At 43.9% G+C, this 15,407-nt stretch overlaps 1 protein-coding gene across 3 annotated transcripts in view; it reads right to left on the reverse strand.

The window, feature by feature from the left end:
• The window catches only part of SLC38A4 (solute carrier family 38 member 4), a 186,603-nt gene that overhangs the window by 51,443 nt on the left and 119,753 nt on the right, over window positions 1–15,407 (reverse strand). For 2 of the 3 annotated variants that reach the window (XM_029616423.1, XM_029616424.1), the window contains exon 2: window positions 7,931–8,160. In XM_029616423.1, coding sequence (XP_029472283.1) covers window positions 7,931–8,049 — 119 coding nt within the window. In that variant the 5' untranslated portion in view covers window positions 8,050–8,160. Of the gene's footprint in view, window positions 1–7,930; window positions 8,161–12,986; window positions 13,071–15,407 lie in introns of those variants that run through there. The other variant, XM_029616422.1, reaches the window with a different exon arrangement.

A 15,407-nucleotide genomic window follows, 5' to 3' on the forward strand; every position in this document is an offset into this window, starting at 1 on the left:
GTTAGCACTTTTAGCTTTCATGTGCAATATACTGGATGTGGCACAAAGTGGCTTTAGAAATGGTTTTGAAAATGAGTTGTAGAGCCTTTGCATTATCGCATTAATAACCTAAACTAGGTCAGCTGTTTACAGTGCTGAGAAGGGATAATTGCTTTCAAGGAACAACTAAACTGGCAGAAAGTGCAAATCTGATCAGCAGTCCTCACACTGTGGTTTAGCTGAATTCATTTTTAATACCCTGTTTCAGAGGTAACCATCAAGTCCCAACGTTGTTCACGAAAACAGATTTCCCAGAACAACAAAATGGCTACTAACAAGCTTACATATTTCCAAACCAGATATTCCTTTTTGGCTTACTTCACTCCCAGGAGGGCTTGACTTCCACTACTGGCCAAATTTCAGATTTTCCCAAATATTTACTGTGGTAAAAGGGGATATCGGAACAATATTTAGTCTGTATTGAAATTATCAAAAAGTATTTTGGAGGAGCCTGTAAAAAGAAATTTGGAGTGCTCAGGGGATAGAACCCACCTCTATGTTCCTTTATTTGGCTCTGCTTCACTTCTGGTCCTGATCCCAAAAGGTTATTCACTCACCAGGAGATGTGGCTTTTATTCACTTCCCTGAAGCCTTGACACTAAATAGATTTAATTCTGATCATCGAAGGAATAAGTCTGGGATGCCTCCCTTTTACCTGCATAACTCCCATTATTTCCTATGTCATGTCTTAAACTTGCTGTATTTATATATTTTATTTTTGTTTTATTTGTGTTAATATGTATGTGTATTTGGTACTCACACAGAACTGGTGATGGTGAAGTTATAACTATTTTAAATAAATAAAGATGGGAGGAAAACTGTATTTTTTATGTTCTCCTAGGACAAGCAGGATGGGAGTCCTCACATGGAGCCTGGCAAGGAAAACTTATGTCAAAGTTTCTAGAACTTTGACTGGCACACTGAGCAGCTCAGCACACCTTAATCCATGCCTCCATGTGGGTCCCTCTTCAGTCTCTTTTTTTTTCCCACAGAGCTGTCGTCTCGCAGTCTTTGAGTTTTTCTCTTTTCTTCTAGAAAACATCCACTTTTGGCTAATTGTTGTCTTTTTTTCCTGTGTCGGGTCCCTCTTGGTTCCCCTGCCTTAGTTAGTCCTGCGGCGTGGTAAGTCTTCATTGTGTGGTTCGTTCCCTGTAGCAGTGTCCTTTGGGGGCCCGCAGGCCATCGAGTGTTCACCGGACTTATTTTTTTGATATGGCGTCATCGGATTTTTGTTGGTGCTCCCAGTGCCCTTGGATTATGTCCATCACAAATCCATACGACATGTGCATCTTCTACCTGGGGGCATCCCACGATGTTCGGGGGGTGCTGGCTTTGGAATCAGATGACTCCCAATAACTGGTAGGCTCATCTCAACAAAATGAAGAAGCATTTCAGCTCTAAGAGGTCTGAGTCTTTGAAGTCGGCGTCAGTGCCTTTGACACCGAAGGATCGTGTGGAACCGATGAACATCAATCCCTCGTCATCGGACCCTCCACTGGTAACAGGGGGCTGAGGTTCGGCTCTCCTTGGTCTCCTCTAGGTTGAGAACATCTGGATCTTTACCTTCCACCTCAATGCTGGGGAAAGACCAGGCCGAGCACCATGGGAAATGGCGAAAGCATCGACACCAGTTACCGTCGACGCACAGAACCGTGCTTAGGCTGGCTCCAGTTTCTGCCGTAATGCCCCCAAAGCATCCTTGAGGTGAGGAGGTTATACTCTCCATCAATTTCAGGGCTTCGAGCTGATCCCCACCAATTTTGGTGCCAAGTACAGACCTTCCTCGAGGCTCCAAGGAAGTTCGTGCCACCCCTCCTCCCTCTCAGCTGGTCCTCATGTCAGCGACCTTTGAGGAGGAGCTGGAGCGTAAGGTGCAGTTGGTGGTGGATCGAGCCATGTGGGGCATCAAGCCAGTACCACCACCAGCACCAGTTATTGTGGCATCCCTGCTGGAGCCATTGTTGGAACGCCTCGATGTCCTCCCCACTCAGCTGGCTCCAGTGCCCTGGGGGCTATCGATGCCTCGTAGGCACTGTTGCTCCCTCAGCCCAATGCTGTCTTCATTCATGGCTCCTCAGATGAGGAAGGCCCTTCGAGGCCAGTGGTGCCACTGCACCCTCCCGCTCCCCGGCCGGCCTTACCTGGTCTGCCAGTGGAACCATCAGTGCCATTGGGACCATCAGTGCTATCAGTGCCCACAGTGCCTAGGCCTCAGGGCACACCCAAGCCTTTGTCCCTGGCTAATTTCAGTGAGGATGATGCCCCTTATGACTCTTGGGGAGATGACACCCTTGGGGAGATAACACATCTGATTCCTCCTCCTCGGAAAGGTGGAGGTCCCCACCCGAGGACTTAACCTTTGCAGGGTTTGTGTGGACCATGGCAGAAGCCATTCCATTCCAGCTGCTGATGCTGGAGGTCCTCCAGTTTTATATGTGCTCCAAAGGAGGTTGTGGCTGTCCCAGACCACAAAATCTTCAAGGAGCCGCTCCTGAGAATTTGGGAGCACCCCCCTCATGGTGCCACCTGTAAATAGGAATGCAGATGGGGTGTACCTGGTCCAGCTGGCTTCAAGAAGCATCAGCTCCCCCACCAGTCGGTGGTGGTTGAGTCCATGCTTAAGAAGGCCAAGCGGTTCTGGACCCATGCTTCGGCTCCCCCGGGGAGGGAACAGGGCACTGGATGTGCTGGGCAGGAAGGTCTTTCTGGGCACCATGTTGATAGCCCAAATTGCCTCCTACCAGCTCTGTATGACTCAATACTCCTGTAACATCTGGAAGCAGGTTCAGGAAGTGGCCGACTGACTGCCCCAACAGTAGCAAGAGGCTTTGCTGGCTGTCGCACATCAGGCCTTGAGTGCGGGAAGCATGAGCTGCACTCCACCTATGATACATTTGAGATGGTGGCAAGAGTTGCGGCTGCTAGGTTTGGCACACTCAGGATGGCTTGGCTCTGGGCCTCGGACCTCCGGCCAGAGCTGCAGGAGATGCTCACTGACTTGCCATGTACTGGCGAAATCTCTTTGGCAATAAGGTGAGTGATGCAGTGGCTCAATTGTGGGACAACCATAAGATCCTCTAGCACCTTTGTGCCAGTACTTCTGACCCGTCATCTTCAGCCAGGAGGTCGGCACGGCATGACCCAATGTGCTCTTTCTATCATGAGTGGATGTATTGCCAGCCTGCATCTTGCTCCCGCCCGCAGAGGGTGAGTCCTCAGGGCCACTCCAGGCAACAGTGAGCTTCCAAGCCTTAACCAGTGCCCCAGCTAAGCCCTGCTATGGGATTTTGACTGGAGGGGAGGGATCGAAAGCCAGCTGCTCGTACCCATGCAGTGGGAGCCCCCAATCGGAGGTTGGCTATTATTCTTTGCGGATTGATGGCCTGGTGTCACCTTGGATCAGTGGGTTCTGTCCATTGTACGGGGGGATACAGGATAAACCTGTTGGGTGTTCTGCCAGATTCTCCTCCAAACTCTCTTTGGGGGCCAACAGTGTCTCAGGAGATCCTTTTTGGCAGAGCTCTCCACTCTAGTAATGGTCAAGGCAGTCGAGCCTGTTCCACCAGGACAATGGGGATGGGGTTTCTATTCCTGGTATTTTCTGATTCAAAAGAAAACTGGGGGCATCCATCCCATCCTGGATCTGAGGGCCTTGAATAGATTTCTAAAAAGAGAAAGGTTCAAGATGGCCTCTCTGGGTGCTCTGATTCTTCTCTTACAAAAAGGGGACTGGATATGCTCCCTCAATTTAAAAGAAGCCTACACCCAAATTGAGATCTTCCGAGGTCACAGGAAGTATCTCAGGTTTGTGGTGGGTGAACGCCACTTTCAGTACAGCTGTTACCGTTTGGTCTGGCCTCTGCACCTTGGGTCTTCACCAAATGCCTCACCATGGTGGGGGCACATCTACACAAGTTGGGAGTGCAGATTTTCCCCTACTTGGACAACTGGCTGTTCAAGAGCACTATCCAGGTGGGGGCGACATGTTCCCTGCACTTGACCATCCAGGTATTGGAGTTATTGAGGTTCATTATCAACTACCCAAAATCTCATTTCAGCCCATTGCCTCAGTTGGACTTCATCAAAGCTCTGCTGGACATGACTCAAATGAAGATCTTTCTACCCCACACCAGAGCACTGACCTGGGTACCCCTTGCAGGGGTAGTACAGCAGAACCAGCGGGTCTCCACAAGGCAAATGTTGAGGCTGTTACTCCCTTTGCGCAGGGACCAATGGACCCTGAGATCCCAGTGGTGTCAGGTCACCCAGAGCCTCTGGGTTCGCATCTGGGTTATGCTGTCTCTCTGGGACTCCTTGTCCTGGTGGGGAACCTCTCTGATATGAAGCGAGGGGTGTCATTTCAATCTCCCCCTGTTCAGGTTGTCCTCACCATGGATGCTTCCATCCTGGGGTAGGGGGGCCCATGTGGAAGGGCTCCACACTCAGGGACTGTGGCCCACCCAGGAAACACAATGCAAAATCATCTTCCTGGAGCTCCGGGTGATCAGGTATGCTCTCTGGGCTTTCAGAAATTGGCTGGCCAGCAAGGTGGTCCTGACTCAGACTGACAATCAGGTCACAATGTGGTATATCAACAAGCAGGGGGGCACGAGATCATTCTTCCTGTGTCAGGAAGCAGTCCAGATCTGGTCCTGGACCTGTCCCAAGGGATGGTGCTCCGAGCCATGTACCTGGCTGGAAAGAACAACGTGATAGCGGACCGGTTGAGGGAGCTTTCAAGCCCCATGAGTGGACCCTGAACCAGGGGGTGGTGGATTGGATCTTTCATCGTTAGAGAATCTCGGTCATGGATCTGTTTGCATCCCCCTACAACAGCAAGGTGGCTCAGTTCTGCTCCCTGTACTGGGCAGACGGTGCTTCAGCCTCGGACACCTTTGCCTGCAACTGGGGCCAAGGCTTTCTGAATGCGTATAGTGATGAGGACTCTCTTGAAGCTTCACCAGGATCAGGGAACTATGATTTTCAGAGCCCCTCATTGGCCAAGGCAGGTCTGGTTCCCGCTCCTGCGGGATCTCTCCTTTTGGGACCCGATCAGCCTGGGTACTTCCCCAGACCTCATCACTAAGGATCAGGGCAGGCTGTGGCAACCCAACCTCTCATGCCTGGATGTAGAAAGGTTGCTTCTGCGGCCTCTTGACCTCTCAGATGATGTATCTTGGGTTCTGGTGGTTTCCAGAAAGCCTTCCACTAGGTAGTCTTATGGGCTGAAGCGGAGGAGGTTTTCAGTGTGGTGTGAGCAAAGTGATCTGTAACCCTTTCCTTGTTCCTCTCACAAACTTCTTGATTACCTCTTCCACTTCTCAGAGGCTGGTTTGAAAACCAACCCTGTTAGGGAACACTTGAGCACAATTGGAGCTTCCCACAAAGGTGTGTATGGTTCACCCATCTCCATGCAGCCTTTAGTGGGATGGTTTATGAGAGGCCTGATTCAGTTGAAACCTGTCCTGAAGCCTCCCACTGGTCTTGGGACATCAATGTGGAGCTGGCTCAGCTGATGAAGACTCCTTTCGAGCTGCTGAGGTCCTGTGAACTGAAATACCTGAACTAGAAGGTCATCTTTTTAGTGGCAATCATTTCAGTATGTAGAGTCAGTGAGCTTCAGGCGTTGTGACTTACCCTCCATACGTGAAGTTCTTTCATGACTGGGTGGTTCTCCACCCACACCCTAAGTTTCTGCCCAAGGTGGGGACGGAGTTCCATCTTAACCAGTCAGTCATCCTGCCTACCTTCTTTCCCAAGCCTTACTCGTACCAAGGTGAGTGGGCCTTGCACAGTCTGGATTGTAAGAGGGCATTAGCCTTCTATATGGAGAGGACAGAAGGTCAATCTACGCAATTCTTCGTCTCTTTTGACAAGAATAGATTGGGAGTTGCCATTGGTAAGCAGATGCTGTCCAATTAGATAGCATATTGTATCTCTTATATGCAGGTGGGACTGCAGCTTGGTGGTCATGTCAAGGATCATTCTGTGAGTTGCATGACAACTTCAGTGGCCCACTTGCGGGCAGTTCTTATGGAGGAGATTTGCAAGGCTGCAACATAGAGTTCTCGCCACATGTTCGCCTCTCACTACTGTCTGGATAGGGATGGCCGACGTGATAGTAGATTTGGCCAATCTGTTCTCAGGAATCTCTTTAGAACTCAACTCTTCCTGCCTAGGGCCCACTTTTTTCAGGTTCCGGCTGTCTCCCTTTTTACTAACAGCACCAGAGTTGTTCTGCCCATTGGTATCTGGTTAGGTGTCTGTTGATCCATTGGTTCGGGAGCAGTCTGTAGCTAGGGATTCACCCATGTGTGAGGACTACCATCCTGCTTGTCCTAGGAGAAAGCAGAGTTGCTTACCTGTAACAGGTGTTCTCCTAGGACAGCAGGATGTTAGTCCTCACGAAACCCACCCACCACTCCATGGAGTTGGATTTCTCTTATGTTTGTTATTTTATTTTTTTGTAATTCGGCTGCTGGCACTACAGTGGTTGAATGCTGCACTGGAACCCCACCGGACTGGCAACCCACTGACCTGATATCCCAGACAGGCACCCGTCTGTCGGTCCTGCCTTTGTTTATACTGAGATCATGGCCCACACATGCTTAATGTGGTTTCACTCATGTGACTTTGCATGTCCAATAAGGCTCATGAATAAGGAAATGAGGCAACTAATGCATTTATCAGCTCAGAATAGGTTGGGCCTGAAATGTTTCATTAATGTTCAATATTGCTCAATTTACTGCTTTTCAGTCCTCTGTGTAGCCTCTGCTTTAGTTTCAAATAGCAATTTTTTTCAGCCATTGGCTTTCCTGAATAGTTATTTGCCTTGGTCTCCTTTCCAGCCTCAGACTGAATGAATCAAGTCCTTTTATATTTGGCTCGATTTGTGAAGCTTTGATAAAAATGGATTATAAATAACAAATGCATGTAGAAATATTTCTGATGTTTTGTAATCTTGTCTCCAATGAAAAATGTTTTGGTTTTTTTTAATCATACTTCCATAATTGTTTTTTTATTTCTGAACTTTACGCATGCTGATCTGAACATGACCTACCTGGTCTTATGTAACAGTAACAATTTTTTTGCATTTTCTCAGGCCGATGCAGAAAGGTGCATTCAGGCCAACGCACACCTTTATCAGCATTTCAATGCTCATTTTGTGAGCGTAAACCATGCTGCCGATACAGCAAGGAGTTTTACGCTCACAAAATATGCATTCTAAATGGGAGTATTCCTTAGTGCCCTCACATAGAAATTATGTACAAATAAGGGTATTAAACAGTAAGTATTCCTCACAGAGAGAGGAGCGCTGGCCAAACGTGGTCTTTCTTAGCTCTGAAAATTTAACTCCTGGGTCAGAGATGGTTGGGTTTCCGGTACTACTTAAAACTCTCTAAAATGGACAAAAAAAAATAAAAATCTGGTTATCAGGCTTACAGTCGCCACATAGCTGGATAGGTATGGACTTATCTGGCTAAGTGGCACCACCACCACCACTTATCTGGATACGTTTATACATATCCAGCTAAGTGGCAACAGCAGCAGCTAACGAGACTGTCAGGGATGCCCTGTATTGGCCTGTCAGGGTCGCTGCACCCCCTCCAAATTAAAATATGCGCTCAACCTATGGCGCATGCACATTTTACACTCAATGCACTTTTTTTTTTTTTATAACTCCCAATGCATTTGCTGCATCGGGAGTTACAAAAAAATATAATTTGGGCATTAAAAATGTGTGCTGAAATCCAGTGCAATTTCTGAACGCCCAGATTATTGCATTGGCCTGTATGTAATTATACCAAAAAGTATGCAGCATACATTGGACCCATGGTAGCATAGAGGTCATTTCTGGTAATAAAGCCAGCATTTGGTTTACACTGCTTACCTGTTAATAGTGACTTTTTCTGCATCCATCCCCTTTGGGTAGCTGCCTTCGCTACTTTCTTCACTGTTGCTCTCATTGTCACGTTCCATGTTGACTTTTTGCAGTTCCATGCGATCCATTTGAGCCCAGTCAGCTTTTTCCACTTTGCACACCGGCCTCTTCAGTTCAAACAATACACCTTTTCGGAAGGTTCTCTCCCTGCAATGTGTTGACTTTCAGAACACTTTGTTCTGCAAACAGAGCACACAAAAATGTCATCATAATTTTCTTCAAATTAGATAAATGAGTGCGAATTGCTCAGTTTGTGTCTGCTCCTTGTAATGCAACATATTGAAAGCAAATTGCTGCAGACTGGGACATTTTTTGGTAAATCCAAGTGTGCTATTTTTTTAACATACAGAAAAGACACAAATGGTAAAAGTTAACAGATTGTAAAATTCAGTGTAGTTCCAGGCTCCATGCTGTTGCTTCCTATTGTTTTTTAAAACTCATAAATATCTATTTTGTTTAAACCTCTATTGTGTAACAATTTATATTCTCATACAAAAAATGTATCTGCCACAAAATTAAGACGTTCAGCCCTTGACATCAAATTTAACTGATAGAAAGGCTTGTTTTATACAGTGATGAAAGGACCCACTTCAGGCCTGATTCAACAGACATTTTAATATAGACACAGAATGGGAGAAAAGCTTCATTGAATCATGCCCTTAGAGGACTTTTCAGTAAACAAAGCAGAGCAAATATGCTACATGATGGCTGGGTTACGGTGCTAGCACAAAGTACATAAGCACTTAGGTATCCTCAATTTGGGAAGTGAGAAAAATAAGTTGTATTGCTCAAGATCCTTTCCCAGCATCACATCACTTTTTTTCTAGGTAGTCAAGTTGGAATGTGAAGTTTGGCCAATAGCAAAATATTGCATCATACAACAGCATCCATTCATATATTTTTTAGTATGCATGTTCCACATTTTTAGCATCTATTCATTTTAAAGTTATTTTTTCTAATTCTTAGCATACCCATACACGTTCCTATAAAAGTTCCCTCTTGCAGCAGTTCTGATTGCTTTTTGCTATCATGCCATGAGGTGTACAATATCAATACTAAATATTAAAGTTTAGATCATGATTTGCATCAATGTAAAATAATTATTTCAATCTCATTATCCAGATTGGCCACTTATACTAATTGGTAGGGATGTGAATCGTGTCCTCGATCGTCTTAACGATCGATTTCGGCTGGGAGGGGGAGGGAATCGTATTGTTGCCGTTTGGGGGGGTAAAATATCGTGAAAAATCGTGAAAAATCTAAAAATCGCAAAACCGGCACATTAAAACCCCCTAAAACCCACCCCCGACCCTTTAAATTAAATCCCCCACCCTCCCGAACCCCCCCCAAATGAGTTAAATAACCTGCGGGTCCAGCGGCGGTCCGGAACGGCAGCGGTCCGGAACGGGCTCCTGCTCCTGAATCTTGTTGTCTTCAGCCGGCGCCATTTTCCAAAATGGCGCCAAAAAATGGCGGCGGCCATAGACGAACACGATTGGACGGCAGGAGGTCCTTCCGGACCCCCGCTGGACTTTTGGCAAGTCTCGTGGGGGTCAGGAGGCCCCCCACAAGCTGGCCAAAAGTTCCTGGAGGTCCAGCGGGGGTCAGGGAGCGATTTCCCGCCGCGAATCGTTTTCGTACGGAAAATGGCGCCGGCCATACGTGTATGGCCGGCGCCATTTTCCGTACGGAAAATGGCGCCGGCAGGAGATCGACTGCAGGAGGTCGTTCAGCGAGGGTTCCGGCGCCTCGCTGAACGACCTCCTGCAGTCGATCTCCTGCCGGCGCCATTTTCCGTACGAAAACGATTCGCGGCGGGAAATCGCTCCCTGACCCCCGCTGGACCTCCAGGAACTTTTGGCCAGCTTGTGGGGGGCCTCCTGACCCCCACGAGACTTGCCAAAAGTCCAGCGGGGGTCCGGAAGGACCTCCTGCCGTCCAATCGTGTTCGTCTATGGCCGCCGCCATTTTTCGGCGCCATTTTGGAAAATGGCGCCGGCTGAAGACAACAAGATTCAGGAGCAGGAGCCCGTTCCGGACCGCTGCCGTTCCGGACCGCTGCTGGACCCGCAGGTTATTTAACTCATTTGGGGGGGTTCGGGAGGGTGGGAGATTTAATTTAAAGGGTCGGGGGTGGGTTTTAGGGGGTTTTAGTGTGCCGGCTCACGATTCTAACGATTTATAACGATAAATCGTTAGAATCTCTATTGTATTGTGTTCCATAACGGTTTAAGACGATATTAAAATTATCGGACGATAATTTTAATCGTCCTAAAACGATTCACATCCCTACTAATTGGTGTACACTATGAATTTCTAAAGATTAAGTAATTCCCTACCATGTTCTCTGACTACATTTTGCCACACACATCAAAATCATAAAACAGCTCTGCTGGTTTAGGCAGGCATCTGTGATTATTTATTAAGAAGTGTTCAAGACCCTTGTGGCCTTGGGTAGAATGCACATTCATTCCTATGCTTCAAGCAAGTGAAGCTCCCTTGATTTGGAGGTTCTGTCACAGCTAGTCATATCATCTACACTTTATAGCAAGTCTATTTAGACTAGAGCAGTCTGGAATTAAAGTAAATAATGGACAGCAGGTGAATACAGCCTCAAATATCAAATCAATATCCGAATACTAAATGCAGCTCAAGTTGAGGACTGTAAGAAATTGTTTCTCCTAATCACTAAAACAATTTATCTTACAGATATTAGTCAAATGGAGCCTTTAATGCTTGTGCAAGACATCACCTTGCAACTTGTTCTACCTACAGTAACATAGCCACAACTCCTAGTCTGTGGCCTTGACAGTCTAGTCAAATTTTAAATTAAAGATAATCCAACTATTCCTCTATATTGCTTCTTCTTTAAGGAAAATTATTTGCCTTAGATTTACATTGCTGAAACTTGTCCTTCCTATTGCTTTTTTAGTAAAAAGATTACTGTGATTTACAGAGTCACAGTTTAATTTTTTTTATTAAACACATTTCTTTAATACAAAAGCAGAAGCATGCATTCAAGGGACCCAAAACAACATACACTTAACTTCACTATTTGGTATCTACGTGTTGCCATATTACAGCACAACTCTTCCTAACATTTTATTAAGCATTCTTAAGTAATAAAGCTTACAGTTTAATCCTGCAGAGTCTTCATTTCAATAGCTTATTTGAAAAGATGATGTTTTACTTATGATGCATAACTTTACCAATAACTATGTCAGTAGAAAGTCGACTGTCATATGCATAACCATTTGAAATTCTATTCCTGTCAAGCCAACAGCTGCTTGGATGCGGGCAACAACTTATTTCTAAGTCCTAGTAAAAAAAAAACCATGTCTAATTGTGCCATCCATCAAGAATGTATTCTATATAATGCATATCATCTTTTTTGATATTAGAAGAAACAGGGTTCTATCAGTTGAGATCTGCTGACTTCTTATTCACAATGCATAGACATTAGACTATGCTCCCTATATCTCTGGCCATGCCTAGACATGCTGTGCTCAGTTTACTTATTTAAATTTATGTCACAGATCTGCTTTGCAGTCTGCACGTTCTTATCTCTAGCTTAGGTAGCATGTTCATTTTAGTCTTTTTCCCTTAAGCATTTCTGCAAGGTTTAGACATGAACATTAAAGTAATGTCGAAAAGTATGCAAAATGCCAGCTACTAGGAAATATGATATGCTGTTTTTGAAGTTAGCTTACCCATAAATATAGCACAAATATATCAGGTCAGAGTTAGCTCTTTAATTTACTGTTAGCTACAATGTATTGCTGCTTCTTGTGGTTTTTCATTGAATGTAGTAACAACAATAAAAAATTAGGAAGCTGCTATAAATACAGCTCTCAATTTCTAGACAACCCTTCCTCTAAATTTAAATGGTGGGATCTGAGTAAAATAATTTTTGTTGAGGAAAGTGACAGTTTTCATGAGTAATTTTTCTGCCTATTGGAATCAAATTAGCATTTGTTGTTATTCCTGCAGATACAGATTTCTATGTATTTATTAAAACATTTATATACTGCATCAGCTACAATTCTAAGTGGTTTACAGTTAAAACATTCAAAATTAAAATAATAATAAAACCACAAAACAATAAATAAAATATAAACATAAAAAGGAGGATTCATAAAGAGACTAAGTCAATAAAAGAACTCCTAAAGTTTTCCTTTTTCGGACCTGGTAAAATTCTTTTAGAAACAGGGCCTAATGTCAGAGCTGTCTATACTAGCTGCATTAAGACCATCCATAGGTCTGCTTGGCAGTCTGTAAGGCAATCTGTGGTGCTTTACAAATGTTGACTTGTGCCACCTGAGTTACTAGGTCACTACAGAAGTCCACTTCTAGCTTTATTTATTTATTTCATGAATTCCATTTAATCTTTTGCTTTACCAAATTCAGCACAAAGCAGATTATAGAAATAATATATGGAAAAAAAAATATAAGATCATTTTGTACAGTTTTGCACAATGGTATACCTTTAGGTTTTACTAATTATATATGTCATGAAACCGTTTATAAATATTAATATGATTTTTAATAGTATATTGCAATATATTGCATTCAGTTACTAGAGATCACCTCAATGAAACTTAATTCTGAGATTTAACCCAGCAGATGTTTGGATTTCGTAACCTGTTTTCTATGATTAATTATATATCCTATATTTATATCCGATGTCAAGCATATACCATGATAATAATCCCTGGATTTTCAGCTCTGGTTTACAAGAGGCTGCCCACTGCATGGTAAAATAAGTGTACAACTGAATTACCTATTATTCAGAACTTCATTGCATTTTATGAAAAAAAAACAAAAAAACCCAAAAAGAAATAAGCCAAGGAAAATCACTTGCAACACACATTATGAGAAATTTGTATTCCACTGCAATTAATTTTCCAAATTTTAAAAATGAACTCATAATCAATAAAAAAAGAACTCATAATCAATAAAGTCAGATGTATTTTTTTTAAACAAGACTATTATTAACAATACCTACTCAATGATAATGATAGATTCCCTCCAGGTCAAAACTGCAGTCTCTCTAAGAAAGTAATATTTTAACTGTTTTTGGACATTTCACATCTGTAGTACAGTTTATGTACAGCTGTGCAATATATAAAGACAAGAGGGAGTGTACCATCTGAGCCAATCAGCAACTCTACTGAACCCCAACACCTTCTTCTGTCAAACTTGCGTCAGCTTTCAAAAAAGAAAAACCAGTTGGCTGGTGTCCATTTAGATTTCACAACATGATTACAGCAATTTTATTTACTCAAAGAATCTGGCTTTCACACAAAATACGCATCTGTACAAAGATTTACCTGAATTTATATCATGCAGAACACAGATATAGATTAGTTTACTGGCCTTTTATGTTTGTGACTAATTCTCAAAGGCAGGAAAAATATTTGATTATTATTATTTTGGATTAAATCAGACATAAACAATCAACTATATTTGACTTGGGATCAAAGCACATTTCAAAGAAAATAAGTAGTTGAATTATCACAAGTTTTAAACTTCTGAGAATCCATGACAGTCGTTAAGCTTTCAATCCTAGCTGCTGTCCAATTTCCTGGAGCTCTCACAGCTCAGTAAGAATGTCAGCTGCTTAGTAGATCCATTTCCTTGCTACATACAGTTAAGCATAGTTTGCACGGTAGTCAGGGTTGATGATTGGTGCTACTGCTGACAAGTTTTAAACCTGTGCTAATTCAACCCCATTTTGTGTCTGTTAGTATGTGATCAATATTTACATATGTATTTCTCTATATAAAATATGAAAAACATCAGACAACATTGCACTGTCCATTATTTTATTTAAAAGTTGATTTGTTATTGGCTCTGATGCTCACTCCATGAAAACTATCTTTTGACAAGTTAGATTATTGAGCTCTCCCCTTTATAACAAAATGAATGAGAAAGTAGCCCTAGATAGAATCTTTAAAGAAGGTGGAAAGCAGGCCAAAGAAAGGCCATTCAGAGAAAGGAGGAGGTGGTAGGGACTCTGAGACTGGTTTCAAAACTCAGTGTCATTATGTTTCTGCTGGCATGCATAATTTAGAGATAATCAACCATGTACACGGAAAAAAATGATAAATCATATCAGCCATAATTGTCCTTAGAGCAAGTAGTAGCATGCATGATCCTTTTATACACCGGTGCAGACTACACCAGGAGCTCTAAACATAGGATGGTGAATATTAAAGGCTTCACCCCAATGCAACTTAACTATAGGCTTTAGAACTTCTTGAAGAAGTAGAGTGATGTACAGTGGGCTATATTATTTGGTTATATAATATATATATAGTGGTATGTCAGGCTCACCCTCTGTTCAGTGTATACTTTTATTGATCTTTTTTTTTTATTCTCTTACATAATTTTGGGAGGTTGGAAGGTTATGAAAGGTCTTCTAATTTATCCCCTCCTGCTCTTGTGGCCTATGTACTAATTGGGGTGACTATAGCTGATGATTTCAAAGTCGTGAAAGTTTGGCAAGGCTGTGGTCAGAGCCAGGGGGAAGTGAGGGTGCATAGAGAAAGGCATAACTACTAGAAAAATAGGAAATTATTATGCCATCATGCAAGTCATTGGTGAGACCTTTCCTGAAGTGTTGTGTTCAGTTCTGGAGGCCATACCACTGGAGACTATAGACTGAGCAGAGGCGTTCAGAGAAGGGCTACCAAAATGGTGTAGGGTCTGCACCAGAAGCCCTGGGAGATGAGATTTAAGAATCTAAATATGTATTTCCTAAATGAGAGGATTGATGGGAGATATGATAGAGACATTCAAATACCTGAAAGGTATTAATAATGCACAAGAAGTAAACCTTTTTCAATGGAAAGAAAGTTTTAGAATAAGGGGTTCATATAGTAACATAGTAATGATGGCAGAGAAGGACCACATGGACCATCCACTCTGCCCAGCAAGCTTCTTTTGGTAGAATCTGCTCTGTCGTGCAGGTTACCCCCGTGCTTCTCTTAAGGGTAGCAGAAGTAATCTGTGCACCCTGGCCAGCTGCCGGCACATGCTTCCCCCAGGACAGCGTAAAATGGCGCTTTCCCCGCCCGCCCCTTTGGAGAGGCCCGGCACTTGTGCGCGAACCGGGGTTTACATGCGTAGCTGTGCCAGTTTTAAAATATGCGTGGCGTGCGCAAGGCCCGGCCACGTGCATAAACCCTGCTTTTTATGTGTGCGGGCCTTTGAAAATCGACCCGTTAATTCGCTTGGTCCAGAGCTGTACATAATTCCTAGTGCACTGGCCTTACACAGCAGTGTCGGTATACTGCACAACTGGAGTGCCACCCCACCACCCAGTTCCAGTCTACCCCCTGCAGCAACGTCATTCTCCTACCTCTGGATGCCCTCTTCCCATAGCAACATCACCCCTTCTAGACCCACAGATACCCCTCTCCCA

This window comes from Rhinatrema bivittatum, chromosome 9 (assembly GCF_901001135.1).
Source record: "Rhinatrema bivittatum chromosome 9, aRhiBiv1.1, whole genome shotgun sequence".
Classification (NCBI taxonomy): domain Eukaryota; kingdom Metazoa; phylum Chordata; class Amphibia; order Gymnophiona; family Rhinatrematidae; genus Rhinatrema; species Rhinatrema bivittatum.